At 38.4% G+C, this 16,613-nt stretch overlaps 1 protein-coding gene across 1 annotated transcript; it reads left to right on the forward strand.

Moving 5' to 3' along the window:
- Positions 1 to 1,512: 1,512 nt before the first annotated feature.
- On the forward strand, positions 1,513 to 16,609 carry LOC114541363 (mucin-3A-like; the record flags this gene model as incomplete). Its single annotated transcript, XM_028561302.1, has 13 exons — positions 1,513 to 1,837; positions 4,073 to 5,896; positions 6,008 to 10,638; positions 10,924 to 11,073; positions 11,739 to 11,909; positions 12,548 to 12,606; positions 13,099 to 13,237; positions 13,854 to 14,174; positions 14,746 to 14,895; positions 15,401 to 15,450; positions 15,618 to 15,690; positions 16,012 to 16,128; positions 16,487 to 16,609. Coding segments are annotated over exons 1-13 (8,001 nt in total), but the record flags the coding sequence as incomplete, so codon positions are not given.
- Between the last annotated feature and the right edge of the window lie 4 nt (positions 16,610 to 16,613).

Genomic DNA, 16,613 nt, shown 5'->3' on the forward strand with positions numbered 1-16,613 from the left:
TCCAGATGGTTGCATTTGAGAGCTCTGGAACAAAAGTAAAATGTCGATTCGCGCGAAAAATATCGCTAGTGGAAAACCGACTTAAGTCGGAACAATCATTAACTACTTAGAAGTCTGGAACTAGACAGTTCATATACACATTTTCAGCCTCGTATCCCGCATATCAGCCCAATATCCTCATACGCAGCCTCGTATCTTCATTCGCAGCCTCGTATCCTCATTTGCAACCTCGTATCCTCATTCTCAGCCTCGTATCCTCATTCGTAGTCTCGTATACTCATTTGTAGCCTCGTATCCTCATTCTCAGCCTCGTATCCTCATTCTCAGCCTCGTATCCTGATTCGCTGCCTCGTATCCTCATTTGTAGCCTCGTATCCTCATTCTCAGCCTCGTATCCTCACTCATTCGCAGCCTCATATCCTCATTCGCAGCCTCGTATATCCTCGTCAGCCTCATATCCTCATTCGCAGCCTCGCATCCTTATTTTCAACCTGTTGGAAATTGGCAATTTTGTTATTTTTAACTTAAAATTGCAGAAACCTAGCCTGTTTCAGATACAAGTAGTGCTTTTTTAGATCGAGTTGCAAATTTCTTTAAAGTTCTAACTATAGAAAAAATAATCAATTTTGTAGAATGCCATCATTTATTGGGAGGATCAATTGAGTATAGCTACGGGGTGATAAAATACATTGAATCATTTTGTAGTTTCATTTAAAATTCCATATATATGAAGCATTAATTTTTAATAATATTTTATTATGGAATAGTGTTTAATATATTAGCATGATAGCATTATTGGACGTTGATTGATGTGATGAGTAAAATTATTTTATTAATTCTACTATAGTCAAATGATTGATTTTGGAAAAGATATGTAATAGCATACAAAACTATTTTCATAACTAAAATCTAGGCATCCGTCGAGGAACCCGTTCGCTTCCAAATGAAATGTTATGAACAGCTGGGAACGACAACACAATAACCAAATCGTGAAAATCGTTAAAAATTTCTGTCAGACGGAGTTATAGGCCGAGGTTCACCTCCGTCTCACCGCGACTATTCGACCTCGGTCTGACCTCGGTTCAACCGCGATCAGGTTTAACCGCGAGCAGGTTTAACCGCGGGTTTTGTAAGGTTATTTCCGGACAGTACTGTAAGTTTGGCAGGATTGTGTTTGATAAAAGCTGTAACTTTGGCGGCTTTTGTACAACCGGCAACCGTCCACTGATGCATAATGATTCTCCACGAGAGGTTGCTCAGGTTGCATGTGCAAGTCGTGGAGAGAATTGAGGGTCGCATGTTTTTCTCTTCCGTGCATGTAGAAGTATATCTATAAGTAGATATGTATCTTATTTGGCATGTGCATTGGGTTAAATACACTATAATCGGCAAAATCACTTGCAAAGAAATTCGAATATAAAAGCAAAGTAAATATCACTTAATCCCGGCGTAATGAATAACTCGTCGCTTAGTAACCGGTGTTACGGTTGTCATGAGAACGACAGCCTAACATGTTGGTGTTAACATTTTGTATGAGACGAAGCATTCATATAGACATATACGTGATACGATATGATTTTGAAACGTCGTGACTTATTTTGGTGACCGCAACGAATTGATTTTTGTACTACCGAGTGAAATAGCATGGTCAAAGACAAAGTCGATCTTTGGAAATGCCGAGTTCCGGGCCTCGTTCGTATCGTTTATATAACCATATTCCTGTCGTTCAGTATAAATGTTGAGCATAGCCATAGTCTTTCTGCTCAGACTTTGAACAATGTGCGAACTTCAAGCTCAAATGCTACTATTAGCACAGAGAATTCGAGAGTCAGACAAGGTAAGATTATTATTTTAATACTCCTAATCGCCGAGCCAATGTGACATGTTGACTTTTGATCTTGACTGTGGCCATATATTTCATATTCATATGTCTGTGATGTCCGTACGAGCTTAATGTGATGTCCGTACGAGCCAGCCGGACTTAATGTTGTGAAATTTCTTTACAAACGCTATGAATTTTAGAAAACGTCAAGACACATGCATCAGTTCCCACGCAAGCGACAAAATCGCTTAATTTAAACTCGGACAATTGAAGTTTATCGCCCCCCACGTCAATGTGGTCGTATACTTGAATAATAAGTTTTCGGACGGAGTATACGACCTCTTTGGCTTTGCCTTTGGCCTTGTGTTTGTGTCGGTTTTGAATTTGGTTTTGTATATCTAAAGCGAATTGAAATAAAAAATATATCTAACAAAAGTGTTAACTGTTAAATTCGTGCGTAGCTACGTACTCCTTTATTTGTAAATGCTGCATGCTTTATATATTCAATTTATGTATTGAATTTCAAGCTTGATTTCTGGAGAAATCGTTTTTAAAGCCCACGAAACGTGATATTCTTTAATTATCTTTTATACTATATATGTTTCAAAGCTGTTCAATTTCTCCCACACCGTTTATGTTATAAAACGTATATATATTATGACGATTTTTTAAGCAGCTTTGTAAATATTCGATAAATGTCCTATGCTTATGCCACAGCTATTAACAGAACAATCATAAACATATACATTTTGAATATAATTTATTTTGCAACGTCTCAAAATGCAGCTGCAAAAAATAAAGGCCAATCACCAATGAATTTTCCCCTGCGAATTCTCCTTCTTTTGAGCTGTTTTGAAATCAGATACATGCATGAAGCAATTCGGTCTGGGCGCCGGAAATATGTAATCGGAAATGAAGGGGCATTTTATTACTATGACTGAGGTTTGGATGTGGATCATTGGTTTGTGATTAGGAAAAAGTTGTGTCATTGCCAAGACTTAGAACCGAAACTAGTTGCGATAATTTGGGGCCGGGGGGGAGGAGTATTCATATACTCGTTCTATCCGACGTGTTTATTTTCAAAGTCACATGTTCGTCCATCGGGAAGAACGAATGCACCATGCCATTATGGCACGTAGTTTCGGCTCTGACAAATTTGGATCTTGCTTGCTCAGAACCCAGAAGCTCGCAGGTGCAGGTGCATAGGCAACATTTTGTTGCATGAGCACTAATTTTGCAAACCTTTCTCGCATTGATCAGTAGTGCCACAACATGACGTTGAATTTGGGGGGTTATTACTGATATATTGGGCACTGCACTTCCTGGTGGTATATATATATATATATATATATAAATATATATATATATATATATATATATATATATATATATATATATATATATATATATATATATTCAGCGCAAAAAATTTTAAACGCGCGCGCAATTTTTGAATTGTATCAGCGCAAGCACGTTAAAAACGTCATCACACAAACTTTAACTGCTGTAGAGTAATCATTCGCCTGATGATCGTTTCAGAAGAAACGTGAAACACAGAGTGTAGCGAACAATATATTCAAAATTTTGTAATATTTCATTGATTTTATTTTAATCGCTCTATTAAATTTTGATATCGAGCACTCTTTCTTCTTGGATACTTTACTTAATTGTATATATATATATATATATAATATTATATATATATATATATATATATATATATATATATATATATATAAAATATACATGTAAATCGAAGTAGAAAAAATTCTAAATTTAACTTCCTACATGCTCTTAAAAGAGAACTTGCACAATAATCTTTATAGTATAAATGCTGAATAACGCGAAAGCAATTATATCAGTAGGTGAACTGAGAATTAAGCTAATGAAATTAGTATTTCTGAAAATTCGCCTCAAATGGAAGTACACAAACACAACGAATCACCATCACTATTAAAGGGCGTAATGTAAATACACGCAGTCTTGAGATTGAAAATCGCGCGGGATTTTGAATGTTAATACAGCTTTTTTACTAATCATGCATTTTTATAAAAACTGAGCTGAAGTTTATATCATCACTCATCTATGACGTGTAAATATTTGCTCGCACATATGTATATCTTCATCTGCTGTATTTTGTGAGTTTAGAAACAACGAGATATTGTTAAATTGCGGGACCCACGCGACAAAATCTTCAATTGCAGGATGAAAAATTGTGCAATTAGACATAACGATATTCTCTTATTTTAGTTTCGGATTCCATCACAACCGTTCGGTATTCAACCAATGTTATCGGGATAATATCAGGAGCGAGTACAACATTTGTACCATTTACAACATTAACATATTCAAGCGTTAATGTGGCGTCAGACACAAAAAACCTTAATAATATTGCTGAGATTTTGTCAACAACACACTCTAGTTACGTTGCAGCAGCAACACCAATTTACCTCCCAACCACCACAGCAGCAACACTAAATAACCTCACAACTACCACATCAGCAACACCAAATAACCTCAAAACAACCATCACAAAAACAACAAGCAACCTCCCAACCACCACAGCAGCAACACCAAATAACCTCACCATAACCACAACAATAACAACCAGCAACCTCCCAACCACCGCAGCAGTAACACCAAATAACCTCACAACAACCACATCACCAACATCAAATCACCTCACAACAACCACAACAGTAACAACAAGCAACCTCCAAACCACGACAGGAGGAACACCAAATAACCTCACAACAATCACAACAGTAACAACAAACAACCTCCAAACCACCGCAGCAGCAACACCAAATAACCTCACAACCACCACAACAGTAACAACAAACAACCTCCAAACCACCGCAGCACCAACACCAAATAACCTCACAACCACCACAACAATAACAACAAACAACTTCCAAACCACCGCAGCAGCAACACCAAATAACCTCACCATAACCACAACAATAACAACCAGCAACCTCCCAACCACCGCAGCAGTAACACCAAATAACCTCACAACAACCACATCACCAACATCAAATCACCTCACAACAACCACAACAGTAACAACAAGCAACCTCCAAACCACGACAGGAGGAACACCAAATAACCTCACAACAACCACAACAGTAACAACAAACAACCTCCAAACCACCGCAGCAGCAACACCAAATAACCTCACAACCACCACAACAATAACAACAAACAACCTCCAAACCACCGCAGCAGTAACACCAAATAACCTCACAACAACCACAACAGTGACAACAAACAACCTCCAAACCACCGCAGCAGCAACACCAAATAACCTCACAACCACCACAACAGTAACAACAAGCAATCTCACAACACCCACAACAGCAATACCAAATAACCTTACAACCACCACAGCAGCAACACCAAAATACCTCACAACAACCACAACAGTAGCAACCAGCAACCTCCCAACCACCACAGCTGTAAAACCAAATAACCTCACAACAACCACATCACCAACATCAAATAACCTCACAACAACTACAACAGTAACAACAAACAACCTCCAAACCACCACATCAGCAACACCAAATAACCTCACAACCACCACAACAGTAACAACAAGCAACCTCGCAACACGCACAACAGTAACACCAAATAACCTCCCAATCACTACAGCAGCAACACCAAATAACCTTACAACAACCACAACAGTAACAGGAAGAAACCTCACAAGAACCAAAACAGTAACAACAGGCACAACCACAACCAAAACAAACAACCTCACAACGGTATCACCTACCGCGATACTTACCACACGAAGTACGCCAAAATTTTCAGCGACGAACATATTGTCCAGTGCACATATGATATCGAGCGTAACAACAACTGGTTTAGTTTCACGAAGTTATTCAATGAATTTCACGGCAACACTAAGCCGTAAAATTTTCACCAGCCGTAAAATTACAACATTTGAAGTGACCAGAATGTCGTCACCAGTGACTGATGACGTATTAATACCATCGTCGACCTTATCAACTGCTGTTTTCGAATCATCTTCCTCCACTGTGATGACAACTCGATTCAATTCAAGAAGTGGTGACACCAAGCACAACCACAGCAATGCCCGCTGCATCCGTGTCGTTCACTGTTACAGCAGAATCATCACCAAGTTACACCACATCTGCTATTTCACCAACAAATAATACCTACAACTCGTGACATCTCATTATTCTATCAGGACGTCAAACAATTCAACAATCAATGACTTTGTACCATCCACAATTGTCGCATTGCCACCTAGGAATGAAATGTCTACAATGGTATCATCTTTGACATTCAGAATGGTCAGGTCTGACTCCACATTGATGGCAAGCAGCAACTCAACTCGAACTGTTCCAATGCCCAGTATATCTGGGCCGTACACTCTTAGAGCAATAATATCACCAAGTTCTTCCAAGGCTTCTATTTCACCAACAAATGATTTCCAAACAACCATATCAACAATTGTGGCATCATTTTCGGTCAATACAAAGAAAACAGCCACATCACCTTCTACCTTGGAAATGACTGGCGTCGAATCAACTGTCTTCAATACAATGTCAAATAGAGATTTTACGCCAACTCTAACTTCACCTTTTGTGGATAAAACTACATTAGGCGCGTCTGCCATGTTTAGGTCACGTTACTCGATTGATACTACATTATCGCTCAGTAAAATAACCACTATGAACAACTTTACGTCACCGCCATTCTTTATAATGTCGAAATTTTCCACAAAAGCGAATACTTCCTTTACAACTACAGGAATTGGTAGCATGATATCAAGTTATCCAACTATGGGATCTCTTACGAAAACAATAGCAAAGAGCAGTGCAGCAACAATAGCAGAGACCAGTTCAATGATGGAATCAAGTTATCCAAAACTGACTGCAACACTGACTGATTCTATATCCGAAGTTTATTCGACGTCGCTAATGACTGCTGTCAGATCAACAACCTACATGGACACCATCACGCCAACTGTGGCACTACCAGGTAAAACAAACAGGGCACCTGTACCATCAACAAATCCATTTATTATGTCACCAAGCTTAAGTTATGACTACTTGTCTACAACTATCGAGGGACATAATATTACAACAACCAAACTGGCATCAAGTTTAAACGTGACTGAAATATTGACCGATTATCCACCAAAAACCACTTCTACGTCAAAAGTAACTGTTATCCGATTGTCAAGCTTCACTGAGAAGCCAACAACGATTAATGCATCTCACAGTAGATCAGAACCGTCCGCCAAGACATCAAGGTATCCCTACATTACCCTGACTCCAACGAGTAGTTACCAGGCAACTATGGTATCCCAGCATTCGACAATTTCCTCCCGTCATTTAACATACTCTCTTTCAACCAGCAATACTTCCAACTTGGGAGAAGTTATGTCATCAAGTTTCCTAAACGTGACTAAATCCTCGACTGAATATATACCAGCATCATCTTCGAAACCGTTGATAACTGGTTCCGGATCATCAAGCTTCATTCTGATATCAACTAGAAATATGACGAGAAATGGGTCGGCCACAAAGACAACTGTGATATCACCAAATAGCTTAATAACCGTATCCCCAAAAAATTATTACCAAAGTCCCATCTCATCCCAACATTCAACAGTACTATCTCATGATCAAGAAAATCCCTCAACTACGCGTAACTTGTTCACAAGTACTATGAAAGCGTTTAACAAATCTCTTACAACATCGAACTTGGTAAAAGAGAATAAATCAACTTTTCCAACCAGCATTAAAACATCGAATTATTATCTTTCAAAAACACCCGTGACAACCCCAACGGCACGTGTGAGATCGTCAAACCACACTGAGACGGTAGCTGTGACGGTCAGCGCAACAACAAGAACGCACAATGTGTCTAAGCCAGCTACAAAGACAATTGTGATACCATCATATCGAACTCTGTTCTCCAGTTCGACAGTAGATATGGCCTCTGGCAGCTATCCGCTTCCCACCAGTATGCCAGCTAGTACCTTCCGAAATCCAAATGTAACATTTTATATGTCAAGTGTGACGAATAATTTCTCACAAGCCGGTACTGCAAGGGGTATGGTTAAATCTATTACGTCATCTGGAGCGCAGGCTTTGACAAAAATAAATAGTGTCATTTCGTCAACGACAATAGCCTTGTCCACTAACAGTAGATTGAAAGCATCAGATTATAAATCCACATCTTCAAGAATTGCGCCAACGTCTTATAGGGCTACGCCGAGCAGAAGTTTGCTTCAGGTGAACACTGAAGCACCGAAATCTATGATTTCAACATTTACACTGAAGGAGACTCCTGTACAAGAGAGTTCCTCGCCTTCATTAGCCCTGTCCACTACCAGAAGATTGAATGTATCAGATTATAAATCTATATCTTCACAATTCGCGACAACGTCATATAGCGATACGCCAAGCACAAGTTCGATTCTGGTAAACACTGAAGTGCCGAAATCTACGATCTTAACATTTACATTGAAAGAGACTCCCGTACGAAGCAGTTCCTCGTCTCCATTAGCCTTGTCCACTACCAGTAGATTGAATTCATCATATTATAAATCTGTATCTTCACACGCGACAACGTCATATAGGGCTACGCCAAGCACAAGTTCGATTCAGGTAAACACTGAAATGCCGAAATCTATGATGTCAACATTTACATTGAAAGAGACTCCTGTACAAAACAATTCCTCGTCTACATTAGCCTTGTCCACTACCAGTAGATTGAATTCATCAGATTACAAATCTATATCTTCACGATTCTCGACAACGTCAAATAGCGATTTCGCAAGCACAAGCTCGATTCGAGTAAACACTGAAGTGCCGAAATCTATGATTTCAACATTTACATTGAAGGAGACTCCTGTAAAAAACAGTTCCTCGTCTCCATTAGCCTTGTCCACTGCCAGTAGATTGAATTCATCAGATTATAAATCTATATCTTCACACGCGACAACGTCATATAGGGCTACGCCAAGCACAAGTTCGATTCAGGTGAACACTGAAATGCCGAAATCTATGATTTCAACATTTACATTGAAGGAGACTCCTGTACAAAACAGTTCCTCGCCTTCATTAGCCCTGTCCACTACCAGTAGATTGGATGTATCAGATTATAAATCTATATCTTCACAATTCGCGACAACGTCATATAGCGATACGCCAAGCACAAGTTCGATTCTGGTAAACACTGAAGTGCCGAAATCTACGATCTCAACATTTACATTGAAAAAGACTCCCGTACAAAACAGTTCCTCGTCTTCAATAGCCTTGTCCACTACCAGTAGATTGGATTCATCAGATTACAAATCTATATCTTCACGACTCTCGACAACGTCATATAGCGATATCACAAGCACAAGTTCGATTCGAGTAAACACTGAAATGCCGAAATCTATGATTTCAACATTTACATTGAAGAAGACTCCTGTAGAAAACAGTTCCTCGCCTGCATCAATATATTTGTCAACTGTGTTGGTAGCAGTCAGTAATGTTGTCACTCAAACAGCAAGCTCCCATAAAATTACTGCTAATTTGAGTGGAGCTTTATTCTCCCAAATCAAATCTTCAATGGTCTTCCCATCAACAACAGACACTGCATTATCTACTGACACGCTAAGTGTGAGGTTTACCCAAACCTTTACTCCAATATTATCTTTCACGTCAGTACCCACGGCAGTTACTTCTCGGGAGATTTCATCGCCCTGGATATCATCATCTTCTCGCTCACAGTCGTCAAATCCATCGTCAAAAGTCAGATTATCATCAATGGATCAAACATCTGACCAGTCTTTGATTCAGCTGCCCAGTTCCACACCATTGGTTGAAACTTCAATGAGCAGTTCGTTGTCGAGCGAAGTATATTCTATGCTTTTGAATCGAGAATATATGACTTCAGAATATTTGACGAAAAGTGTTACAAGTATAAGTCAAACTGTTTCGTCTCCTGAATTGACAGTTACCTCGGAGAAAGGGTCAGTGCTAAGCATGAAATCGTCGATGACATTAGTTACAGCAACAATATCAGTCCAATCACAAATGGACAGCACCAGCAGCTCGAGTCGTGCTCACATTACTAGTTCTTTAGCTTCTGTGACTTCGAAAGATGATGCAAAATCCATATTCAGTAAAAAATCATCAATCCAAAATACAAGAATCACACAATCATCTCTCTCCACTTTAAGTAGAAGCTCGATTTATTCCTACAAACAGCTTTCTAGTTCAGTGTTATTGGAAGTAACTTCAACGAAAGCCACCAGAAAAGTCTCCTCCACACCGTCTATTAGAGCTTCAACTTCATTTTTAAGTTCTAGAGAAAAGATCACAACCAAAGCAACAAGACTATCTGATGTATCATCCCTTTCAAACACAGCTGTTCAGACAAGATATCTAGAGAGTGCTTCAGATATTCCATCGTGCATTACATGTTTTCCAACACAACAAACTTCAAAAGCGTATATTACATCGTCCAGCAGTGTTGTAACTCGAAGTATCGCCGTAGAATTCAAAATTCAAGTAATACTTTTGATTCCAATTAACGTTATAGTTAATGACAAAGATTTCATACAAAATTTGCAGAAAAAATTGGAAGACCTGTACAACTTTGGATTAACACTTTTAACCTCTTCTCGTAAACGACGTGCTCTAGGCGAGGGGATTTTACCTGTCAATAAATTGGGAAAGTTTTCCAGACTTCGTGATTTATTTAAAGAAGATTTGAATTCTCAAATGAAAGCAGACAACCGTCGATTTCGACGACAAACAACAAATATCACAAGAGTGGAGGTAAGAATTATATTCCTTGCTTCTTTTGATGATACAAGAATTGTCGAGAAAACATCTTCATATATAAAACGATATAGATGAATCGTATAAAATCCGGCCCGTTAAATAAACAAAAGCGAAAAAATCTAGCAATAGAAATCTACCAATATGATTGCAAGTTAGAGGTGTTGTAATTAATTTTATTCTAATTCACATACCCTGGGTGAATAAATCCGTTATTAACTGCTTGGGTACCCTTTTATCCCGTAAACAAAAAACAACGTTCTAATATCGTTTTAAATTTAGATTGTTAATGTCACCCGTCGAGCAGGCAGTGAAGATGTACGGGTTACTTTTTATGTCACCTCGGGGAATTCATTAGTACCAGCGAAAGATGCCGCAAAGACCTTGAATGCACCATCCACTGCTGACAAAGTCGCGAAGTTGGGCTATTTGGTATAAACTTATTCACCTTAATAATTTAACACGTCGATAATAACAAGCGTTTTCATTCACTTTTGCGGTCAATGCCCAAACGTTAAAATATGCCATTTTCACAATTCATTTTACATCGAAACCACATGCATTCGCCAGTTTTGCTTCATGTGATACAAAAGCTTAAGCTTAAGGCCTTGTTACACGGTGCAATTTTTCATGCAACTTGCAATGCAATTCTATTTTTAAGATATTTAAATGAGTAAGGAGTCTTAAAAAATTAAGTTTAAGAAACGTTCATGGAAGTTTCAGCCAAAGTTTCGCCAAATTTATATATCTCGAAAGAAGAATTGTATAGCAAGTTAAAAATTAAATATTTCACCGCTTAAAATTTATCATTCAATAGCTGAAGTATCTATAGTAACCAACCAGATGTATCCAAATGAGCCTCGTTTTCATTTTGTCTCGGACTTATTTACTTATCTCTAATCGTTCAAAATGAATTATTAGCGACAATTTAGAAACAATATTTTGCTCATTATATCCGTTAGTAAATACCGTTAGTAAATAAACTCTTTGCCGCACGTGTTTTATTAATTGGGTGAGGAATGATGGTGTCCAATAGGAGACTCGCAGTGGAGACTGTAGTTTTTATATAACAACTGGAACAATTAAATTTTTTGTAGGTGTCAGGGAAATTTTCGGAAGCCGCTAATCCTGTGGAAACCGAGGAGAAAAAAAAAGATGACGAGACTTTGTTGATAGTCCTTGCCGTCTGTATTCCAGTTGCATTTGTTTTTGCTGCTTGTCTGATTATCAAATGCAATAAGAAACAGAGAAGATCCCGAAAACTAAAGGTATGTTTGGGAATATTTACAACCGGATCATAGTTTATGATCTCAGAAATTCAGCTAGAACCAAGTGTGTGAATATGTTTCAATCTTCTAAAAATTTTCCAATCCCGTGGCAGGAATCCGACCTGCCCCTCCAAGATTTAACCGCAGCGCTCGTACTATTAAGCTTCGAAAACGGCCCTTTTGGGGAGGGGGGGAGAACATTGGTGAAAATTGAAACTTTTAGTTTATTAGGGAGTTTCTGAGGGTAACACTTATGGTATCGAGTTTGTGATATTATGATGCTTTGATTGCGTAACCAACTACACCTTATGTGAACAAAAAATCAGGATTCCGTGCAAGGTTAGCCTGCGTCACAGTCCACTCCCCGTAGTGAGTGGACTGTGACGCAGGCTAGTACAAGGTACATTGCTCTCCTCAATTATTGTCGTCAAGAATGCATGTCTTCCGTCGCTACGCGGGAGCGTTTGATGTCGTAATACATAAGGTATATTTTGTTATAGGGGATTTGCTTTCGGGCCATCATGCATATGTCTATTCGGTCTATATTTAAAAAAGCAGGGCATGTATGGGTTTGAGCGCCTTCTTGGATAGTTCATGACGGTCCATGAATTAATTAAACCACTGCTTGTTTTAAATAGCTTAATAAAGTGTCATTTGAACAAGCAACCTCAAATGGGAAAATTAATGCTCCTGAAAGGTAAATTTTTGAAAACACTTCCTATTATATCAAAATTCTTGATGTTCTTCATTTTCATTTTTGATTTAAAATTATTACACCGCAAAGCGGAAACGAGTATTTTGAAGCAACAATCAGTAAAATAAAAATAAAATATAATAGACATAATTTCTCTGGCCTTCTGGCACTGCAGGAATCATGGAGGATAGGGTGGGAGGGGGTTGGTGTTAGCAGCAGAAGCACTGCGCTTCCCAGAAAAAAACTCAAGGTCTCTACTCTTCGATGCAGGCTGTTCGTGATGTTACCTACAATACATTATAAAGGGGAACATAATTTGCCATGCACCTACATATAGCTAAAAAATACTACGAACAGCACTGAAATGTAAGCCTAACTCTCTCTTGCCTTACTGCATGCTCTACGTAGAACAGGCTCTAATAATTATTACCTCGTTGCATCAACTACATATAATAGCAGAACAAAACGCTTATTTCTTATTATCAACACATATAGCAGTATTGAAGAGAGATATACCCATGCGCCAACGCTACCGATGAAAGATTATCCAGATGTGATCGTACAGACGCCAGCAAGAAAGAAACAGAGAACAAAGAAGGCGAAAACAACTAAACGTTTGAAAACGGAAGACGAGGTAACATTTATAATATTACTGTGTGTTTAACAAGGAATTAAATATTCCGTCATGTACGTATACCTGTTGTTCTCAGGTTTCATTTAAGATAGCTTCGTTATAAGTACAGTTATCGAAATCAAACAGGTTTTATTAGTTATAGAGGATATGTTATAGTTATATGTTACAGTAGTATTTTATAAGAAAGATAATGGAGATATTACTTTTCAAATGGGGTCTGTGAGTCATCTTTAAAATGCAATGATCTTGCCTATAAAATTTCCAACCATACATATTGAATTATTGTATCCTTGGTCTAGCCCATAAAATTTTCAAACATATTATAACAAATTATGCATCAACTGTAGTTACCTAAAACATTAACGCCTGTCACACTCGATGAGAGCGAGTGATATCGAACTTTTTAAATATAGGCGCAAGTGCGCTATAACGTTTTATGAAGTTGAAACAAATTGCATTTTTCATTGTCATTTTAAGACCGACGAGAAATAAACTGAATGCTATAGACACTGTAAAATGTTTTCTGCATGTTTGGAAAGAAAATCGGCGAATACCGTTATTCCCGGCTTTCCTAGAACCGTCCCATAATTTCTTTTTGTCTAATTTTGATTTATAGATGGATGGTCAATCTGGTTTGGCTGGCGCATTTGAAAACATCACACGTATAAGTTTTGAAGGTCCTTCAAACGTTGCCATTGATGATATCCCTCTTCGGCTACGTCCGGCAGTGAGGCAAGATACCGACGTGAAGAAGCCAGCCAGTAAAGATATTGTTGAGGATTCCGGGGTTCCTCGCTCGTGGATAGAGAGTAAAAACAAAGTTGACATGATGAGCAGGAAAAGTGAAAGAGAAATGGACAAAAAAGTTACGGCTGATGCGACATACAACGATGAAGAAAAAGAAATGGAACAATCAGAAGATACCATGCAAATTAAGGTTTGTCGTGTCGTAATTTTGTTTTGATCACTACTGAGATGATATTTTATCCATACTTCATAATCATCTGTCATATAAAATTCGCCAAAAAATCTTTAGTTCTACTAGGTTTTTAGTAGTCACTTGTTATCGGTAGGAGTGGCTGGTAAGGTTATGCACAGTCGATGAGACATTAGGATTCGACTGATTTTTGGATCTTTTTTAGCCCGAGGCCCGCGGCAAATTGCTGACTTTGTCTCTCTCCCTTTAAGAGGCCCATGGTACTTGTTGATAAGCAATTCAAGTCACTCGGTTATTTCATTTCTCCAGTCATCGATTATGATAAAGTCTTTATCCGCTGTCTGTTTGTAATCATAGATATCATCCTTAATTTTCTTTCAAAATGAAGACCATTCTTGCTCTGTGAACAAAAGAATGTCCGACTTATGATATAAGTGAATCTACTTAGCAGTTAGGATGTTAGAGGAATAACATCTTATACACTTTTTTCTACTCCGAGTACATCGTAGACTCACTCTGTGATGATATTTGTATATGCATTACCAAATTGTTGGGGTTTTTTGCTGTGTAGGCCAACATAGAGAAATGGCGGAATAAAATGAGACAAAGAGAGCGAAGGAAAGGACGAAAACGTGAGAAAAAACGCACTGGGGAGAGTAAACTGATCGCGTTGGAAGAAAAGAAGTTATCAAGGCGTGAATGGCTTATGGCACAACCCGAGGTAGTACAATTATGTCTGGCGATTACGTTTTTTTATGCGCGAGTTGTGAATGATTGCCAGTGGCGGCGCCACTGGAATGAATGGGAGGGGCAATTGGAAGTTAAATTAGTTAGTTAAAGTTTTTTGGGAGGGGACAAGTTAAAGTAATGTGTTTTTTTTTTGGGGGGGGGCAAGTTTTTACTTTAAGTGCAGCGAAAATGGCCTAAAAGTATGGCATAATATGAAAAGCTTTGGGGGGATGGGGAGAGACAAGAAAATTGCGGGCCTTACCCCCTGGCACCGCCGCTGAGGATTGCTAAGCAAATGAGTGGGCTTAGTTAACGAATTTGCGATCCTTGGCAACGAATGCGCAACAAAAATCGTACCAAGAAGCCAGGCCTGCGACCAGGTTTTTATTTTCCATTTCATATAATTATAGAGTTCACTGGCTTCACTTAATTAATTGCTTCTCACTTGTAACACTAGTAGTAATGTGATTTCATTTACTGAATTACATCTTATACAGATTCAAGCAATTCTTGATGGTGAAGATTTAGCCACATCAACCTCATCATTGTAAGTATAGGCTCCATTTCTGTCATGTATATTCTATTTAATTTCTACTATCAATCTGACAAAATTTCAGACAACTGTTTTAAAACATAGGCGCACGGGTTCAAACATTATTTTGGTCCATAGCACATGCATCGGGTTACGACTGAATGCTTGTTTAATTTCTTTAGAAGAAAAAAGAAATATCGACGAGAGCGTTCGCACCAGTCAAAGAAGCATCCTTACAGCGATAGCGATAGCGAGGTATGCATAAGACAAGCTACATAAAATTATGACCTAACTAGTTTATATATAGATGCGATGGACCCTTTACATTAATCATGTCACTTGAAGATATTCTAGTTATCCTGCGTATATTCCAAATGAATGCTTGTGTCAGAAATATATCCAAAATATCCAAAATGTGAAAGAACAGTATTTGACAACTACTGTTTTAAACAACATTCTCGATTTTGTTCTAGTTTTATATAATTTTGAAATCTCGTAGTCTTTTGTTTTTCCCCGCCATGCATGCTTCATTAAATCCCATTGTATGTTTCTTTAAGACTAGGTTTTTTCTTCTAGGCTTCGGCAACACCAGTAAGACGACACCATCGTCGACGCTTTGCACAAAGGTCTACGCGTCGAGTACATCCTTCTGAGAACGACGGTGTTCGTTTGATTGCTGTTAGACCAAGGAAGGTATGCACCAAAGCACGATATAAATATTAAAAATGTCATTTTATACAAACAAGCTTACTATGTAAGAAAGGGTAGAATTACTATCTGGTTGATGCAAAGGGTTATTTTCGCCGAAACATTGATTGGAGTTTTTACTGCCTTTAGCTACATAAAGAAAAACTTTGCTATGGAATCACCAGAATAGAATGCTTCATATAACCAGACAGTCGGTCAAAGTTCGCTCGATCTGGACACTGCATGATTTTTTATTCAAAAAAAAACAAGGCACGCTGAGTTTAAGTCCAATTAGAATTCTTACTTTACGTTTATACGCACAATTTTTTTTCTCATTTAATTTTCCCGTATATTCCATTTGCAGCCCCTCGTATACGCTTTTGAAGAGCCGGGATTTGAACAAGAATTTCAGCAGCGGTACATGCCACCTGAAGACAGCAGTGTTCCTTTGCAAGCGCCAACAGAACCTGACGAGGAAAGGCAGTTCAGAG

Source organism: Dendronephthya gigantea, unplaced genomic scaffold, assembly GCF_004324835.1.
Source record: "Dendronephthya gigantea isolate DGI-Jeju-01 unplaced genomic scaffold, DenGig_1.0 000282F, whole genome shotgun sequence".
NCBI lineage: Eukaryota > Metazoa > Cnidaria > Anthozoa > Malacalcyonacea > Nephtheidae > Dendronephthya > Dendronephthya gigantea.